The sequence below is a fragment of the Manacus vitellinus genome, unplaced genomic scaffold (genome assembly GCF_001715985.3).
Source record: "Manacus vitellinus isolate BGI_N305 unplaced genomic scaffold, ASM171598v3 scaffold_29_pilon, whole genome shotgun sequence".
NCBI lineage: Eukaryota > Metazoa > Chordata > Aves > Passeriformes > Pipridae > Manacus > Manacus vitellinus.
Genome location: NW_021940207.1, coordinates 3,784,411 through 3,800,695, shown reverse-complemented (window position 1 = coordinate 3,800,695; position 16,285 = coordinate 3,784,411). Strand labels below are relative to the sequence as shown.

General features: G+C 48.5%; 1 protein-coding gene across 1 annotated transcript; it reads left to right on the top strand.

Moving 5' to 3' along the window:
• Nucleotides 1-6: 6 nt before the first annotated feature.
• TFRC (transferrin receptor) lies at nt 7-15,467 on the top strand. Its single transcript, XM_008924511.3, has 19 exons — nt 7-170; nt 1,146-1,216; nt 2,961-3,174; nt 3,775-3,997; nt 4,192-4,335; nt 4,977-5,073; nt 5,435-5,557; nt 6,750-6,845; nt 6,972-7,111; nt 7,480-7,649; nt 7,955-8,074; nt 8,707-8,792; nt 8,908-8,971; nt 9,299-9,366; nt 9,753-9,820; nt 10,176-10,257; nt 11,171-11,392; nt 11,886-12,026; nt 12,299-15,467. The coding sequence occupies exons 1-19, from the start codon at nt 140-142 to the stop codon at nt 12,539-12,541; spliced, it is 2,403 nt and encodes an 800-aa protein (XP_008922759.2). The 5' UTR covers nt 7-139; the 3' UTR covers nt 12,542-15,467.
• Nucleotides 15,468-16,285: the final 818 nt, after the last annotated feature.

The following is a 16,285-nucleotide window of genomic DNA, read 5'->3' as shown; positions in this document are numbered from 1 at the left end:
CTCTTTACTGTATTTCTGAGGGACTGGGGGCTCGGGGTTATATGCTGTGGGATCCGCGAGCATCCCTGCCAGTTGAGGTTCCTGGCAGGCCCTTTGAACTTCACTGCCTCTCTGGGTTAGGTTTTAGGAGACCCCCCGTATGCTCAGCCGTGTTGTGTCCTGCCTGCCAGGTGAAAGCCTATGGCCTCAGATTGTCACTGGGAAAAGGCTTCTCGAAACTGTCGGGGTTTCGTCTTCATGTGTGTTTGCCCTAAACAAAGGGAGAAAGGAACGGCGGCCATTAATAACCTTTGATCCCAAAATTAAACCTTGCACAGCTCCCAGGTGTAGTGCTAATCCACGTGCACCTGAAGACCAGTTCAAAACCACTCCTTAGCAGCGCTGCTTGAGGGCACACTCAGGTTGCATGCTTCCAGCCTAAACACCTGTCTAGGCACTCACTAACTTACAAAGCTTTTTCAAGCATCTTTTCAGCAATAAATGTTGAAGTAAATCAGTTACAATTTACCTGTTAGATATGTTTGCCGTCTACAGAGAAATTAGAATTTTTAAAGTTACCAAAATGATTTTGGAGAGTTGCTCTCGGCAACTCACGGAGACTGTTCAAGACAGAAATTGCCTTCATTAAATGGTAGAGAACATAGCCATCTAGAAGGGGTGTTGCTATTAGAAGTGTTCTGGTGGGATTGGAGCTTATGCTGCTTTGCTTTATGCCTCTTTGCTTTACGCCTTGCACCACTTCTGTCTACCAGTCAGACTCTTCCTGTCATTGAGACAGACCCCAGGAACCTTAGATATCTAGAGTCCGTTGTCACAGTTGAGCAAATGCCTCTTTCCAGCACTCCCTGAGTGGAGGTGTCCCTACCATTAATAAGACCCTTGGCTGAACTTAGCCATTTGAGACCCCCCACTATGCCTGGAGTTCAACAGAAAGAGCTGATTTGTTCATTGGAGCTTATATTTGCAGTGGGAACTTCTAGGTTGCATTCAAGGTTGATGTAGATTTGCTAACATTGTGACTTACATAGAAGTATACACAGAAAATCCATGGGTAGGCAGTGCACTGTGTCAGTGACTGGCCTTGGATGTGTTACGTAGTGGCAGGGGAACAGCCTGACTTGACTTGTTGTGTTCTGAACTTCTAGGGCTTTGGTCAAGTTGGTGTGCACTCCTCCACAGGGCAATGGACCATGCCAGAGCAGCAATCTCAAACTTGGTAAGACACAGTCCTCCAGTGCCATTTCATCTCCTGGTGAGCTGACAGTACTGCAGAAGAAAGGTTTGACAAAGTCCACGTCAGTGTCAGAGATGATGATGAATCCAAAGCAGAGTTGGGTGCTGCTGTGTGGGTTGTGAGCTGAATGTCGCTGTAACTAGCTGGCCATGATAAGGAAGTTGTTCAGTGTTGGTGGGGTTACCACTAACTGCTATCATGTTGGGTCTCTCAAGAAGCTGGTAAGAAAGAGGGGAGGGGCAAACCTTGAACAGTGTTCCAGGAGGAAGTCTATTCTTCCTTGGGGGCTGGGAATTCAACCACGAGTCCAGCTTTGGAAAGTGACCTATGCTTTGAAACAAATGTGCAGGAGGAGGTATTTCTGAATTTGCTCATCCAAACCTGCTGGTCTTAGAGAGCTTGGATTATGAAATGACCCTAGGCTAGGATTGGGAATGTGGTGGTTTGCTCTGTGAACAAGTAGGGAGGATATGTGGGGTTGGGGCATGTCCTCTGTGTGAGGACATGCCTCAAGTGTGAGGGAAGCCGAGCAGCTGAGCAGGGAGACTGCTAGGACAGACTGCAGCATTGCCCTATCCGAAATGGGAACAGCCAGCCACTTCATTGTGGGTAGTGTGAGCCAGAGTGGAACTGCAGATCTGAAACGACATTGGTTTCTTTTAACCAGCTGAGCAGATGTCTGGTCTCTTCATTTGCAGCTGCTGATGTGTGCTGAGAACTGTGGATGAGCTGCTGAGGTTGTAACAGGGCTTGGGTGCTCGTCACCAGCTGCTTCTCCAGTACAGTGGGGAGGGGCTGCAGGACTGTTGCTCCCAAAGCTATTCTCTGGCCTTTTAGCCAGTCTCCTGCCACTCCCCAGCACAACCGAGGCTGCAGGCAATTTCAGCGTCTCTAATGGAAGCTGAGTGGTTCTGCTATGCCTGGAATTGAGTTAATCTGAGTGTCTGCCTTGTGCACAGGCGGCTGTTCTGTGGGGGGTTGGGCTGTGCATTGCACCTGTTTAGAAAAGTGGGCTCCAGACTAGAAGTTCTGCTGGGGCACTGGTAAACACCTGTCAAATGGTGCCAGGCACTGGTGGGTGCAGGAGGTGTAGCCTCAGCTTTCATGTTAGCTGAGGTAGCGTGATTCCCAAGGGTAATCTCTTTTCAGCCCAGCTGCTTTGTAACACTACCAATAGTGTAATTTAAGAGTAGCCTTAGGCAGTGTAATACAAAATTGCCTAGATGCTGGATGAGAGTATTTACGTCAAAGTGGATGTGGCTCAAACGCACAGTCGTGGAGGGGCTGCCTTCCCTTTCCTCTGTCCTCATCAAAGTGTGGGTTGTACACGCTCAAGTCAGATCTGTGCTCTTCTGATTCAGACTGAGAGTTTCTGCTTGAATCAGCCTTCGCTGTGGGGTCACATGGGAAATGCCGGTGCCGTTGGCTGTGTCATATCTGTAACACACTCCAAGCTAGGCTGTGTCATATCTGTAACACACTCCAAGCTAGATCAGTGTGGATCTGAACTTGTGCAGGGTAAATAGATCCTAAATAGACTCTGGAGACCCTGAGTGGATCTGAGTCTCAACTGTTTAAAACAGCCAAATTGACTTATTGACAAAATGCTTGCTTGCACTGAAGCATCTGCAGGTGAACAACCTGTGTTTAGGTTGGAGCTGCTGACTGGAAGGACTGTAGGCTGGTGGAGCAAACTCTTCGATAACATGACTCTCTTTCAACACAGTTTGGTGGCGAGCCGATGTCATACACGCGCTTCAGCATTGCCCGGCAAACAGATGGAGACAACAGCCATGTGGAGATGAAGCTCTCTGCTGATGATGAGGAAGGAGGGGAAATTGGGAGACCAGAGCACCTGCATGCCACCATGCCTCCTCCACGGAGGAATGGCAAAAACCTTTGCTTCCTAATCATGGCAGCGGTCCTCCTCCTTCTGATTGGTAAGGAAGGGTGGGAGGCAACTGCATGAAGTGGACGCTGGTATTGAAAATATCTGAGGCTATTAACGTTTGAATTGGTATTGCTTTGGGAGATAATTAAAGAACCAGGATCCAGGCTGCAGCCTCTTGTCACTAAGTATGTCTGGCTCAGCCCTATGGTACAGAAATATGAAGTTGTTATAGAACTGGCACAAGGAAGTGTGAAGTTTGGCAGTGGAACTTAGCTGAAGGGCAAACTGGTCCTTGTGGAAGTCTTACTGATTTTCCCTCCATTAACTCTTAATACTTCTGTAGAGATGTGGGTCAGCAGATCAATAAAGCCTTTGGTGCTCGTCTCTTAAGGTTTTAACACTGCCACTGACCTAAAATAAGCATTCTCCTTCCCAAGTACTGCCAAGCACAAGATCGGATTTACAGTGCCCCTTAAAACATGCCAACTCAGGCAAAATGTCAGGCTGCATATTTCTATCTGTCCTTGGGGAAGCCAGCTTGTCAGAAATGATGTGAGAGCAGAGATGCATCTTAACCTTGATGCCGTGTGGTGTAGGACTGGTTCAGTCATCTCTCTGCAGCACAAAGAAATACCTGTTCTGTCCATAGGGTTTCTGATCGGCTACTTGAGCTACCGTGGACGAATGCAGAACGTTAGCAGGTGTCTGGATGGAAGTGGCAAGTGTGAGATGACTCCTACTGCATCTTACTTATCGGATGATGATGAAACTGAGGAAGAAGAGGTTCCTGGACCACGTGTCTTATACTGGCCTGACCTCAGAGCCATGTTGTCAGATAAACTGTCAACTGCACAACTTGAGGCGAACCTGAGGTAACAGTTGCAGAAAGCTTAGCTAGAGCTTTGAGAGAGGCACAGCCTGTGAGCAGAACTCAGCTCCTTTGGAGAACAAGGGCCTTACAGGTGATGGAGGGTGGCATGTGTTAAACATGGGCTTAAATGGCTTTGCAGGCTGCAGTGCAACCTGGTGCTGTAGCTTAAGCTGTGCATATATCTGTTACTTACAGGCAAAGAGAAGGTAAGACATCTTTTGAAGCTGGCAAGGTTGAAGATGAGACCACTGCCAGCTACATTCATGACCAGTTCACCAGCTTCCACTTGGATGAGGTGTGGAATGATGAGCACTACATTAAGCTGCAGGATAAAGGCAGGTATGTTAATGAAGAGATGGCATCTCTTCCTTACAGCATGGGTATCTGTAGTCTTGAGCAAACATGTGATTTCTGCTGGAAATGGTGTGAAAATTGTGAGCCAGTTACCACTCTCCAAAGAAGGCCTCAATCTAGCCAAGCAGTGGCTGCTCTTGCCTCTTCTCAGGCTTTCAGAGGGTCTGGTAGCAGCAGATTTTTCCTGGGACAGCTGTTTCCTCAAAGTATGCTTAGGAAGTGGAGAGAAAACAAACTTGATTGAAAACTCAGCTGAAGGGCAGATTCCCTGTCTCAAAATCTGTTAGCACAGGCGACTCCATCTTGTCATCCAGACAGGTGTTGCACACCTGGCAGTGCCTCCTCTAGTAGCTCAGGAGGGTATCAGCAGGCATTGCGTTGTCTGACAGCTCGTACCCCCATGTTTTACTTGCCCCTTTGTGTCAGGGGGAAGTGAATCTGCTTAGAAATCAGCCTTCATTAATGTCTCTGAACAACCCCAGAGATTCTTGCATGAAGTACTGGGATGAGTGTGCCTGTTTCAGGCTCTGCTGACTTGCTCAGAACTGTTAGAGCACAGACTGAATATGAGAGTTAGTTAAATTCTTGTATGAAAGAATATAACGCTGTCTCTTTATGTTTAACAGCAGCAACAACCAAGTGTCTACTGAGCAAAATGGTGTTGAAGAGGTACTGGAGAGTCCCACTGCATATGTGGCATACAGCAAGACTGGCACAGTTGTTGTAAGTGACTCCAAGAGGATCCTGGAAATGTTTTTACACATTTACCACGTGGCAATGTCCAAAATATGTCCCTTCATGATACAGAGTGTATAAGCCCTCCCTAGTTAGAAAGCTGGAGGTGGTGAGAGTGGGGTGAGGAGTCTTATGACTTGAGCAAGATGCAGAAGTAACTTTAAACTTCCCTGCTGAGATCCAAACAGGAACCTTGGCAGAAGTGCTGCTCCAAGAGGCATGTTGCATGGGATCAGTTGAGGGGCTGAGCTTCAGCTCCCTGCTGTTAACAGGAGTCACTGTTACAGTGACTCTGTAGGCTGTTGCAAGTATCTTACTGCTGCATTTTTAACCTGTGTTTCTGTTCCAGGGCAAACCAGTCCATGTGAACTATGGACTGAAAGATGATTTTGAGAAGATACGAAATCTGGGTGTTTCAATGAATGGAACTATAGTCATCTTCAGAGCTGGAAAAATAACCCTTGCTGAGAAGGTGAGCAGTCTGTGCCCCAAAGCCTGGTCAAACTTGGCAGCAGGAAGCTATGCTTCCTCCTCTTTGAGGCATAAAGGTGTGTCTTCATTAGGTTTGTAGAATTCTTGTCCCTACAGGTCTGGTCTTGCTTGTCTGCTCTAAGCCTCCACGTGCAGGTCTGGATGCCAAGGCTGAGCAGAGCTTGTTACCGTTCATGGTGCCATTCTTCTTGGCCTCTGGCAGTCTTGCTGGAACAGCCAGGCATCTGGAGTGCTGGAGCTGGGAGGCAGAGGGAGGCAGCCTGGGAGCTACAGGGTACAGAGCTGCATCACTAGATGCAGCCATAGGGCTGCTAGAAGCAGGATGGCCTTGCCTCCAGAGCACCTCTGGCTGCTGCAGTCAGATACTTTCAAAGTTGGCTGCAGTGTCTTGCTGACTGTTCACTTGGACCAAGTGATGGTGCTGGCACTGCATGCCCAGCCAGTGGCCTTGCATATTGGTGTAGTGTTCCCTCTGTAGGGAGCAGAACCGAATATCCAAGCAGCCTGGAGGATCCAAGTATGTAAACCTGTTTGAGGTCTGACCCAGAGCTGCCCCTCAGATGGGTGCTCCTGGGGAGGCTGGGGCACAGGACTCAGCCTGTCTGCATGTATCAGACACAGGCAGAGCTGAAAAGTGCTTCCACAGAGGGTGGTTACTGATTCTCCAATCCCCCCTGTTTTTCAAACTTGTCCAGCCTTGCAAGAGTGTTCATACCGGTGGCATATCAGAGGCAGCTGGGTTGTAGGTGTATTAAACAGGGACCTGGCTAGGCCATTCTGCCTCCATTTTCCATGGAGCAGCCTCCAGTGGCTGCTTCTCTTGAGACTAACCTCATCTTGGGAAAACAGGTAGAGTATAATCAAAATTAAATAACGTCTGTCTTTTAAGCTGCTCAGAGGAGCAAGCATGAGCTGAAGGAATCACAGGGTGAGACACTAACTGTGATGTGTCATAACTGTTCAAGAAGGTGCTAGACACACTCTGCCTGGAGTAGGACTGAGCTGCTGGGACTCAGGTGCCTTATGTATCTGTCAGTGTCAGGTAGCTGTTAAAATCTGTTGTGAAGTTGGGGATCAAGGAGCACAACCCTTCCCACCATTATTCCATGTACTTGCCTTAACTCTCCTTGCTTGCAGCGCAAATATGCAGTAAATGTTTCTCTTTGCTTCAGGTTGCAAATGCCAGAGAGGAAGGAGCAGTTGGTGCTCTGATGTACCTGGACCCCTTTGAATACAAGTACACCGAGAAACTTGTCCCCTTTGCACATGTGAGTAGGCAGCTGGCTCCCGTTTGTTCCCGTGAACCTCTCTTGCTGAGGGCTGCAGCCTGCAGCAGTGTAGATGAAAACTGTTGGGCTCCTCTGAGACTTGAGGACTCTTCTTGCTTTTCACAGGCCCACCTTGGAACTGGAGACCCTTTCACACCAGGCTTCCCTTCTTTCAACCACACCCAGTTCCCACCAGTGGAATCTTCTGGACTACCTCGCATTCCTGTTCAGACTATCTCTAGCGAAGCAGCAGGCAAGCTGTTCAGGTAACTGATTCTCCTGGCTTACAGGCTGAGCTGCTGGGGCCCTCTTGTAGGCGGGAGGATGGTGTTGAGGTGCTGTGAGCCAGGGAGCTCTCTGCTGCTCTCTGCTGTGTGTGGCAGGGAGTGCGTTCTGCAACTGGCTGGAGAAATGTCACTTTTATCTGTGTCTCGTGTCGTAGACTGAACTTAATCTAGTGTTGGATTCTATTGACCTCTGCATCCTACCCCTCCCTGCATAATTACTGGTGCAGGACTTCAAACTGTTTCCTAGGCAGGCCTTGAAACAGGTTGCACCTGCAATTTTTTCACACAATAACTGAATGAGGTTGGAGCTGGACTGTGAGTTCAAAGGATCTCTCTTTTTCCCTCAGCAAAATGGATGGAGACACATGCCTTCTGGAGTGGAAATCTGGGATCATGGGATGTAAGGTGACGGTGAGCCCCACAAGCAAGATGACAGTGAAACTGACTGTGAACAACGTTATGGTGGACAGGAAGATTCTGAACATCTTTGGTGCTATCAAGGGATTTGAAGAACCAGGTAACAACAGCTGCCTTGTGGCTGAGTCTTGAGGGGAACTCCTTCTCTTCTGTGATCATCAGAACATGACAGCTGCTCCCAGTCAGACAACCACTTTCTCAGCAGAACCAAGACCTTTCCCTGAGGATCAAAGAGAAAGCTGAACCATGCTGCCAGGGAAAGGCTAAATGAAAGCACTTGGTGTGCCAGATTCAGGGGTCAGACTGCAGACTCTCTTCCTAGTACAGAAGCCGAAAGCTGCTCCTCTGATAAATGGTGTTTGCAACCTGAAGCTTGGAGCTCAGATCTTGATGTCTCCTTTACAGATCGGTATGTTGTGATCGGAGCCCAGAGAGATTCCTGGGGCCCAGGAGCAGCCAAGGCTGGCGTTGGCACTGCCATCTTGTTGGAACTTGCCCGTGTGATCTCGGACATAGTGAAAAAGGGTAAATATTTTTGAACAAAAGCATGAGGGTGGGAGGTGATGCAGGTCTAGCTCTGCATGTATTAACACTGGAGAGCCCAGTTGCAAAACAGTGCTTTGGAAAGCATAGGGAATCTGACAAAGCTTCCCAAGAAACTGTTACTTACTTGTCCAATACAGACACCTTGTCTGCAGTGAGCACTTGCTTCCAAGGGACTGCCTCCCTGTACCTGGTATGGTCAAAATGCAAGAATGTCCTTGGATAACACACAATGCAAACCTTAAACTTGAGCTGTCTGCTGGACAGCCGGGCCTGAAGGTGGGAAAACCCTGGAGTGGCTGAGCAGCTGGAGCAGTGGGGACTGCATGGTGGCACTTAGTGTGAGTGCACTTGTCTCCAGGGTTAATTTTGGGCTCAGGCAGCTAAATAACAGGGGGGAAATGCAGACAGCATTGTTTTCCTCTGCAGTTATGCAATGGGGGGGGGGGGCAGGGTACAGTGTCCACACAGCCACTAGTGTGCACATTTGTCTGCAGCAGCCAGAATGCTTCAGTGCTGTCTCAGGACCAGGCAATTCATCATCCCAGGCCTGCAGTGTTAATCTGCATCTCCATGGGGGAAGGGCAGATGTCTCAGTCTCTCTCTCTTTGCAGATGGCTACAAACCAAGGCGCAGCATTATCTTTGCTAGCTGGAGTGCCGGAGAGTTTGGAGCTGTGGGTGCAACTGAGTGGCTGGAGGTACTGTGTGTTTAACAGAATTCTGTGTGATGACTGCACAGTTGTTCCTGTGGATTAAACATCCTGATGTTGTACTGCTACTGCTGATCTTATTAAAATACTTGATTTGTTCTAGGGGTACTCTACCTCGCTGCATGCCAAAGCCTTCACTTACATTAACTTGGATGCTGCAGTCTTAGGTAACCTGCTACTCTTTAAGTTTCTTGAAAGTGAGTGGGACTAGAATAGCTTGAACAGACATCCCTTAACCTCTAGGAATGGGGGCTGTGCCAGAGGCTGATGGTGGGTGGTTGGCTGAAGACTGGTGTGACTCCATTTATTCTGCTGTCATTAAAGCCAGGAGGCTGCTGCAGCCTTAGTTAGAAGAGTCAGCTGTGCTAGGTCCCAGTAGACTGTCCTGTGTCTGTTGAAGATTCTCTGGCAACAAGCTGTAAATCAGGACTGAACAGCTCTAGTAGGAGTGGTTGATTATACCAGCATGTCAACAACCCTTTCATTTTTTGCAGGCTCCAACCACATGAAGATTTCTGCTAGCCCGTTGCTATACTCGTTGCTGGAGAGAACTATGAAGGGGGTGAGTTGAAGGGCTTTGGGCCCATCAAGGTGACTGGTTTTAGGAGGAACTGAAAGCCAACAGAGCTGTGCTGGGTCACTTTCCCCAGCAGACACCTTCTGTGGAGAAAGCTCCATTTAGGAGAAAAAGCTGAGATATTCTGGAGGGCCCTGTCTGAAATCAGCTGGGCTCTGGAAACTGCAGTTCAGACATGCAGAACCTAAAATCAGCAAGTGCCACAGTTCAGTGGGAGGTGAACGCCTGTCCCGCATGAACTGTGCCTGTGTGGAGAAAGGTCAGGGGAGCACACCTGACTCTGGCATCTGCACAGCAATGCAAGCTCCAGGATGGAACCTGGAAGCCCAAGCAGAGGTCAGAAAAGTGCAGTGACTGTCATCTCTGTGCAGGTGAAGGACCCAACAAAGGATTCGGGAAGCCTGTATAACAGAGTTGGCTCTGCCTGGATGGATAAAGTGTAAGTATTGTTATCCATCTCTCTGGGAAGGCAGATCTCCATAAAGAAGCAAACCAAATGGCTTCTGCTCTTTGTGCTAGAGTGTCATACTGTTGTCTGAGGTGGGCTCTGTGTCTCTCTGCTGCCCCAAGGTGCCTGTGGGCAGCCCAGACACCTTTCTGGAGGACAAGAAGAGCCTTGTACCAAGTCCAGTGGCTGGAAATGGACAGGCAGCCCTTGGTATTTGGCTGGGACTCCTTCAGTCTTGTTCACAGAGGGTAGTCCAGCTGGCTCAGAGCTTCAGCTGTAGGGCTTCTAGCTTTTCTCATGGGATGCCCAAATCACTTGGTAACTACTCAGTGCTTATTTTCTGCAGCGTTTCCCTTGATCTGGATAATGCAGCGTTCCCTTTCCTGGCTTACTCAGGAATCCCAGTGGTTTCCTTTGGTTTCTGCAATGTAAGTATTGTGTGCCTGCCTGGTGTACTCATTCCATGCAGAGTGATGTAAGGATATCTGCTCTCCAGGATGGCAGAGCACAAGGTGCTGTCCCAAGCTCTCTGTCCGTGCAAGAGCCTCTGAGGGGAATGAGGTACAGCCTCTGGACCCAGTGGCTGTGGCAGTACTTGCTGTGAAGGCTGCTCCTGGGACAAGGCTGGACTACAGTCTCTGTTCCAGAGTCCTGGATGCTTGTGGTTTTTTGGGAGAGGGGGCACTTGCTCTTCTGGAGGCTCAGATGTCAATGATTCAGAAGCTAAAAGCACTAAAAAGGTGTCAAGCTGTTGCTGCATCAGTGAAAGACTGTACTACAGCCTGCTGGTCAGCAAGCAGAGGGCATTGGGGAAGTGATACTGTTGACCAGAGCAAATACTGACTCAGACTATGTGGGTCTGCTGCTGCAGCAGGGGCTGACACCAGCCCTGTTGCTGCAGGTGTGCAGCTGGGAGCCTTTCTAATAGCAGTTCCCTCTCTTATGAATGCTTGGGTTTGTTAGTGTTAAACTCGTTTCACAGAAAAACTTGAGTTATCCTGACAAGAAGGGTTGGAGGGTGCTGCCACCACATATCAGACTGGGTGGTGAGATTTACCCACCTGCACTTCTGCAGAGATCTCTGGGGGGGTAAAGGTCTGTATGTCTTCAGGTCCGAAAAACTAACAGAACATCCTGCTGATTACTGGAAACTGTGAGGGATGAAATGCAGGAGCTCCATTCCCTTCCCCGTGCTTTGATGTTTTGCCACTCTGGTCTCATGTCTTAGCAGCACAGGGATTGGGCATGTGGTGGAAGTAGCAAGCTACCTGTGGTGGGAGATGAAAAAAATCTAGCTGGAAAAGCACTCTTGGCTAAATTCAACACCTTTTTTTCTTGCAGAAAGATGAGGAATATGCCTTCTTGGGCACTACTGGAGACACCATGATGAACCTGAAGAAGATTGACAAGTTGTATGCTCTTATGCGTGCTGCTGCAGAAGTTGCTGGACAAGTAGCTCTCAGGCTGACCCATGATCATGAGCTCTTCTTGGATTTTGATAGATATAGTGAAGAACTGCTATCATTCCAGGAGAGGTTTTTGTCCTTTGATGAGGAAGTGAAGGTAAGGAGGACTCCGATTTCACTGAATCCCTGTAGATGATCAGGGGCCATGTGCTAATAAGGCCCCGTGTCAGGGATACAGCAGGGTGGATGTCTTCCCCCTTTGGGCATAGGAGTGTAGCAAAGTGTGATGAGAATTGATGTTCCTATGGAGCAGTGCAGGCAGAGTAGCTGTGGCTACTCTGTGACAGATCCAGCTAATTTGCTGTGGTGAGCTCTGAAGGAAGTGGATGTGGGGGATTTCTCCTCTGGTTATCATTCACAGCATAGTGCAGCTTTGCCACTCATTTACACCTCTGCTGAAAGCCTACAAGAAACTGTGGGTGGGGAGTGACCTCAGAAGAGCCTGCCAAGAACTTGCTCTGCTACTTGGTTAAACTGGGGGAAAAAGAAACCCAAAAAAAACTCCAACAACAACAAAAGAAAGAACTTTCTTTTGGTAAGAGAGCAGCAAAAGAAGAAAATCAGGTTTGCTAACAGTTCCTCCCTTGCAGGCACTGGGGCTGACCTTGAACTGGCTGTTTTTTGCCCGTGGTGACTTTCAGCGAGCTGCAGATGCACTGAGAAGAGACATTGCAAACAGTGACAAGGAAAACAGGATTGTCCGCAGAGCCCTGAACGACAGGATGATGAAGGTGGGTATCTACAACTGGTTTTTCTTTCTTCATGAAGGGAGTGCTTGGCTGGGATGGGCCCTTCCCTAAGGGGCCATGGGCACTGTGCAAACTGGTGTCTCTTCCACTTGCTTAGTGTCAGCCTGGCTGAGTTCTGCACTTGCATTTGAAAGAGGGTCTGGCCCTTACAGAGCTGCTGTGGGAAAGGGCTGACTGGGGATCGAAGGTTGGCAGCTCATGTTGAGGCAGATTGGGAGGACAGAGCATAACCCTAAATTTGCCCCTCTGCTCAGGTGGAGTATGACTTCCTCTCCCCGTTCCTCTCACCAAAAGATGCTCCCTTTCGCCACATCTTCTTCGGCAAAGGCTCCCACACGCTGCCAAGTCTGCTGGAGAACCTGAAGCAGCTGAGAGACAACAAAGACAGTGTGGATGTGAACACACTGAAAGAGCAGCTGGCGCTGGTGACCTGGACCATTAAAGGGGCTGCCAATGCTTTAGTGGGTGATATCTGGAATACAGACAATGAATTCTAGGCACAGCAAACACCTGGTTAAGGTACAGGATTACCTCTCTAAGGTACAGGAGAGCTGTGTGTGCAGGGGCTTGCTGTGTAGCCCTAGTTCCACCTGTGGCAACACACAAAAACTCCCTGTACCTCAGATTAGGCACTGGCACGATTTTTAAATGGCAGCTTCCTGCAAATTTCCAGTACTTTAGGTATCATGAAACCTAACTGAAAACCCGTGAAACCCAAATGAAACCCACTCCCTAACATGGTATTACCTTTCTGTAGATTTTCTGGCAACAAAGCTTTTTTGACCAAAGTTGAACACAAAATTTAAATCTCACCTTGACATTCACAGGAGGCAGTTTTAAGGCAGGTACTAACATTACCATTAAATCTCCTCTGACCAGGCTCCCATCTGACCACAGTCCCCACCAGTCATGTACAGCTGCTTCTAGGGCTTGCTCTCCAGTGTACTTGAGAACCCAGAACTTGGATTCCTCCTGAACTGGTACCTTGAGTGGGGAGGTATATAATTTATTTAGGCTTTTAATTGTTGGCCCCCTAAACCTAGTGACAAAACAGGGAATGGATTCCTCTAAACACTTGTGATGAGGATCCCTTCTCTGGCAGGGAGCTGTAGAGAGCTGTAGTTCAAAAATTAAACGTAGTAATACCCGCAAGTGCTGGATTATCAGCAAGCTCTGAAGTGCCCGGCCTGCCTTTACTCAACAGCAGGGTCCCAATGACATCTTGGAGGCTTGCTTCTGCCAAGGCAGTTATCAATACCCAGGGAGAATGACCCAAAGATTATCCAATGTCCCCTTTATACCCTTAGCTGGCACCTCGGCGAGTCTTGCATCATTGAGAAATGGCTCTAGACTGGCACTTCAGAACTTGCTGCTCAGGGGCCTTGTGTGAAATCGAGTCTCTTGCTGGCCAAACCCTGTTTGACTTGATGTCATTTTGCAAGATGGCTCTTGTTTGGCACTGAGATATTTATTTCTTTATTTATTTATCAGTGACAGTGTTCACTATAAATGTTTTTTTATAGAAGATAATTATCGGAAGCAGTGCCTTCCATAATTATGACAGTTATACTGTCGTTTTTGAATAAAGCAGCATCTGCTATTACAATCAAAACATGATACTGGAACTTTGCATTTAAAATAATCAAAACAGGCCCCTCAAAAAGTTATGGAAAACTAGCAATTAAGCTTTCTGTGGCAAAAACACCCCTCTGAAAAAAACTTGAAGGTGTAGACCTGGTAGTGAGTCTCCAGGTTGTGCTCCAAATAAATCCTTGAAATGCTGAAAACCTGGGTGGAAAACTCAAATACTAGAAATTTGGCTTCTTTGAAGGGTCCGTGCCCCTCCGTGGGCTTTGGACTCCTTTCTGCTCCCGTTTTTGGATGATGTGTGCTCTCGTGGGGAGCACAGCTTCCTTCCTGGCCCCAAACCCAGAAGAGGGACTTGCTGTGTAGCCCTAGTTCCACCTGTGGCAACACACATAAACTCCCTGTACCTCGGATTGGGCATTGGCGCGATTTTTAAATGGCAGCTTCCTGCAAACTTCCAGTACCTAATGTATCATGAAACCTAACTGACATTATCGGGGGCAGTGTCTTCCATAATGTGTAAAGAACAAGGTAGTTTTTGCCTACCACAGTGTTATATCGGAGGCAGTGACCTCCATATGTTGCACTATGGGTGTACGTAATTATCGGGGACAGTGTTTCCCATAATTGTTCTATGCTTAACATGCAATGTCATCTGCGAAGCTTGATGGTTAGTATCTAACATGGATTAATCTCCTGCAGTCCTATTTTTTCATTCTCCTGTGGTGATGCAGATACAAACTTCAATCTGTTATGTACTTAGACTCTACTTTCTCTCTAGGCTGAACTGTTTCAAATAGCTGTGCTGTCTTGAATTGGCTTCCTGCTTCCAGCTACGGTAGTAGTGCTTGAATATTTAGTGGAAACTAGGCTAGTTAGGCTGTGTGCTCTAGTAGTGATATAGTAGACTTCGTTCAAATCAGTTACAAACACATGAGAAATTAAAGGTGAATGTAGGGCTTGGGGCTGACAGCTGGGTCGTGGGCTCAGGTCACTGCTCTGGATGGGTGCACGTAACACTGTCCTGCTGTGGCACTGGGAGAGTGGTGGTATGCCCATGTGGGAAGCCCACTCTCCAGTTCTCGCTGGAAATTCCAGTCTTGCCCACCTTGGGTGTTGAATGGAGGGGGGAAGTCAGTGGCACCTTTCTCATGGTGCTGCTCTGCTTCCCGATCTGAAGCTGAGCGCTGCTGACATGTGATACCTGCTAAATTGTGCTGCCTGTTTCCCAAACAGCCCTGGCTGGCTGTTGCCAGCCCTGTACTCCACAGTTTGATCTCACATTTAACCCTAAGTTGCAGTTTAGTTTTAACCTAAACTGCACATTGATATGGATTTAAACCTAACCTGAGTGACTTGAGCCCCAACAGTAGTCCTTGAGGGTAAGAACATTTTTCAGGAATGGGCAAGGACAGGCCCCCAGCCAAGTTACTGAACTCAGTGCTCACCAGTTTAGAGGGCTGGATTTTCATCAATCTCTAGAACCCTGATGCCCAGACTTGTGCAGTTTGTTGCTCTTCCCTGAGTTCTCTTACCTCAACACTTTAACTCTTCTTACAGCCCTGTCTGTGTTAGTGTTTCCTAGTGACACTTCTCTGGATGGCATATAAGAGCTGCTGTCTAGGAGTCTTCACTGTAGTGTTTGCATGCATCTTGATGTCAGACTTAATCTTGTGCTTTATAGCCAGCAGAGAGAGACAAAAGACAAAGCCTGTCTCCGCAGCACAACAGTGACTACAGGGATGTTGGGATATCTTGCTCAGTGCTGGCATCTGACTGCTGTGGGATACTTACCTGTTATTTGCTTCAATAAATATTTTGCATCTTGAACACTCAGCTTCTCTTGTGGGTTCTTGTAAAGCCATGATGCTGTTGTGGCCATGGGTGAGCTTGAGCAGCTGGAGGAAGGCTCCTGCCCCATCAGGGCTGGTACCTGGCAGCTCCAGTACCACCACAGTGCTGTTCATCTACGTCCTGCCTCATCCCAGACAACTGGGATAAGGACTCTGGCGATGAGGTGGAGGAGCAACATATACAAGCCCCTGGGCTCCCTACTCCTTTCGTGGCCATGTCCTGCCTCCTGCCTCTCGGTCATGGCGTTGACTCTGAAGAGCCTGCAGTGTTGGGGTGGATGATGTGATGATGAACTGTCAGATTTCCCACTGGCTGTGGCTTTGTAGGTCTCTGCTGGTGAGAAGGTGGCTGGACAGGCCTGTCTGTGACTGTCCCAGGAAGCTGCCCCACTGTGTCCTGCCTTGTCTCTGCCCTTCACCATTCTGGAGCTCCCCTGGACCAAGGTCCAGATGGGTATGTGGATACTGCTTAGAGCCCCAGGAAGCTCTGGGAGAGGAGGAGCTGCCTCCTTGGCCCCAGAGGCCTCCTCGGATGAGACTGCATGAGTTTGGGACTCTGCATTTAAATATGCTCAGTTTCTCTCTCCTGTCTTCCTCCAGCCCTAATGCTGGTCTCAGCTCCTGCTTTACAAACACTGCATCCCGAGATGATGAACTATTTGGGGTGAGAAGCATCTTCTCCAGGAGACCAGCTCGCCCCTTATGGGCTGTCCCGTCATAGCTCTGGTCCCTCCTCTTCCACCGGGATGATTTACTTGTTGGAAACACGTCGTTTCCCGCAGCTCCTGCCCGCGCCTGGCA

Excerpts from the sequence above, each read along its gene's own strand:
- TFRC (XM_008924511.3), top strand. The coding sequence starts at position 140 with ATGCTCAGCCGTGTTGTGTCCTGCCTGCCAG. Across the intron at positions 171-1,145 it reads TGTTGTGTCCTGCCTGCCAG|GGCTTTGGTCAAGTTGGTGT; the intron begins GTGAAAGCCTAT and ends CTGAACTTCTAG. Across the intron at positions 5,074-5,434 it reads GCAAGACTGGCACAGTTGTT|GGCAAACCAGTCCATGTGAA; the intron begins GTAAGTGACTCC and ends TTTCTGTTCCAG.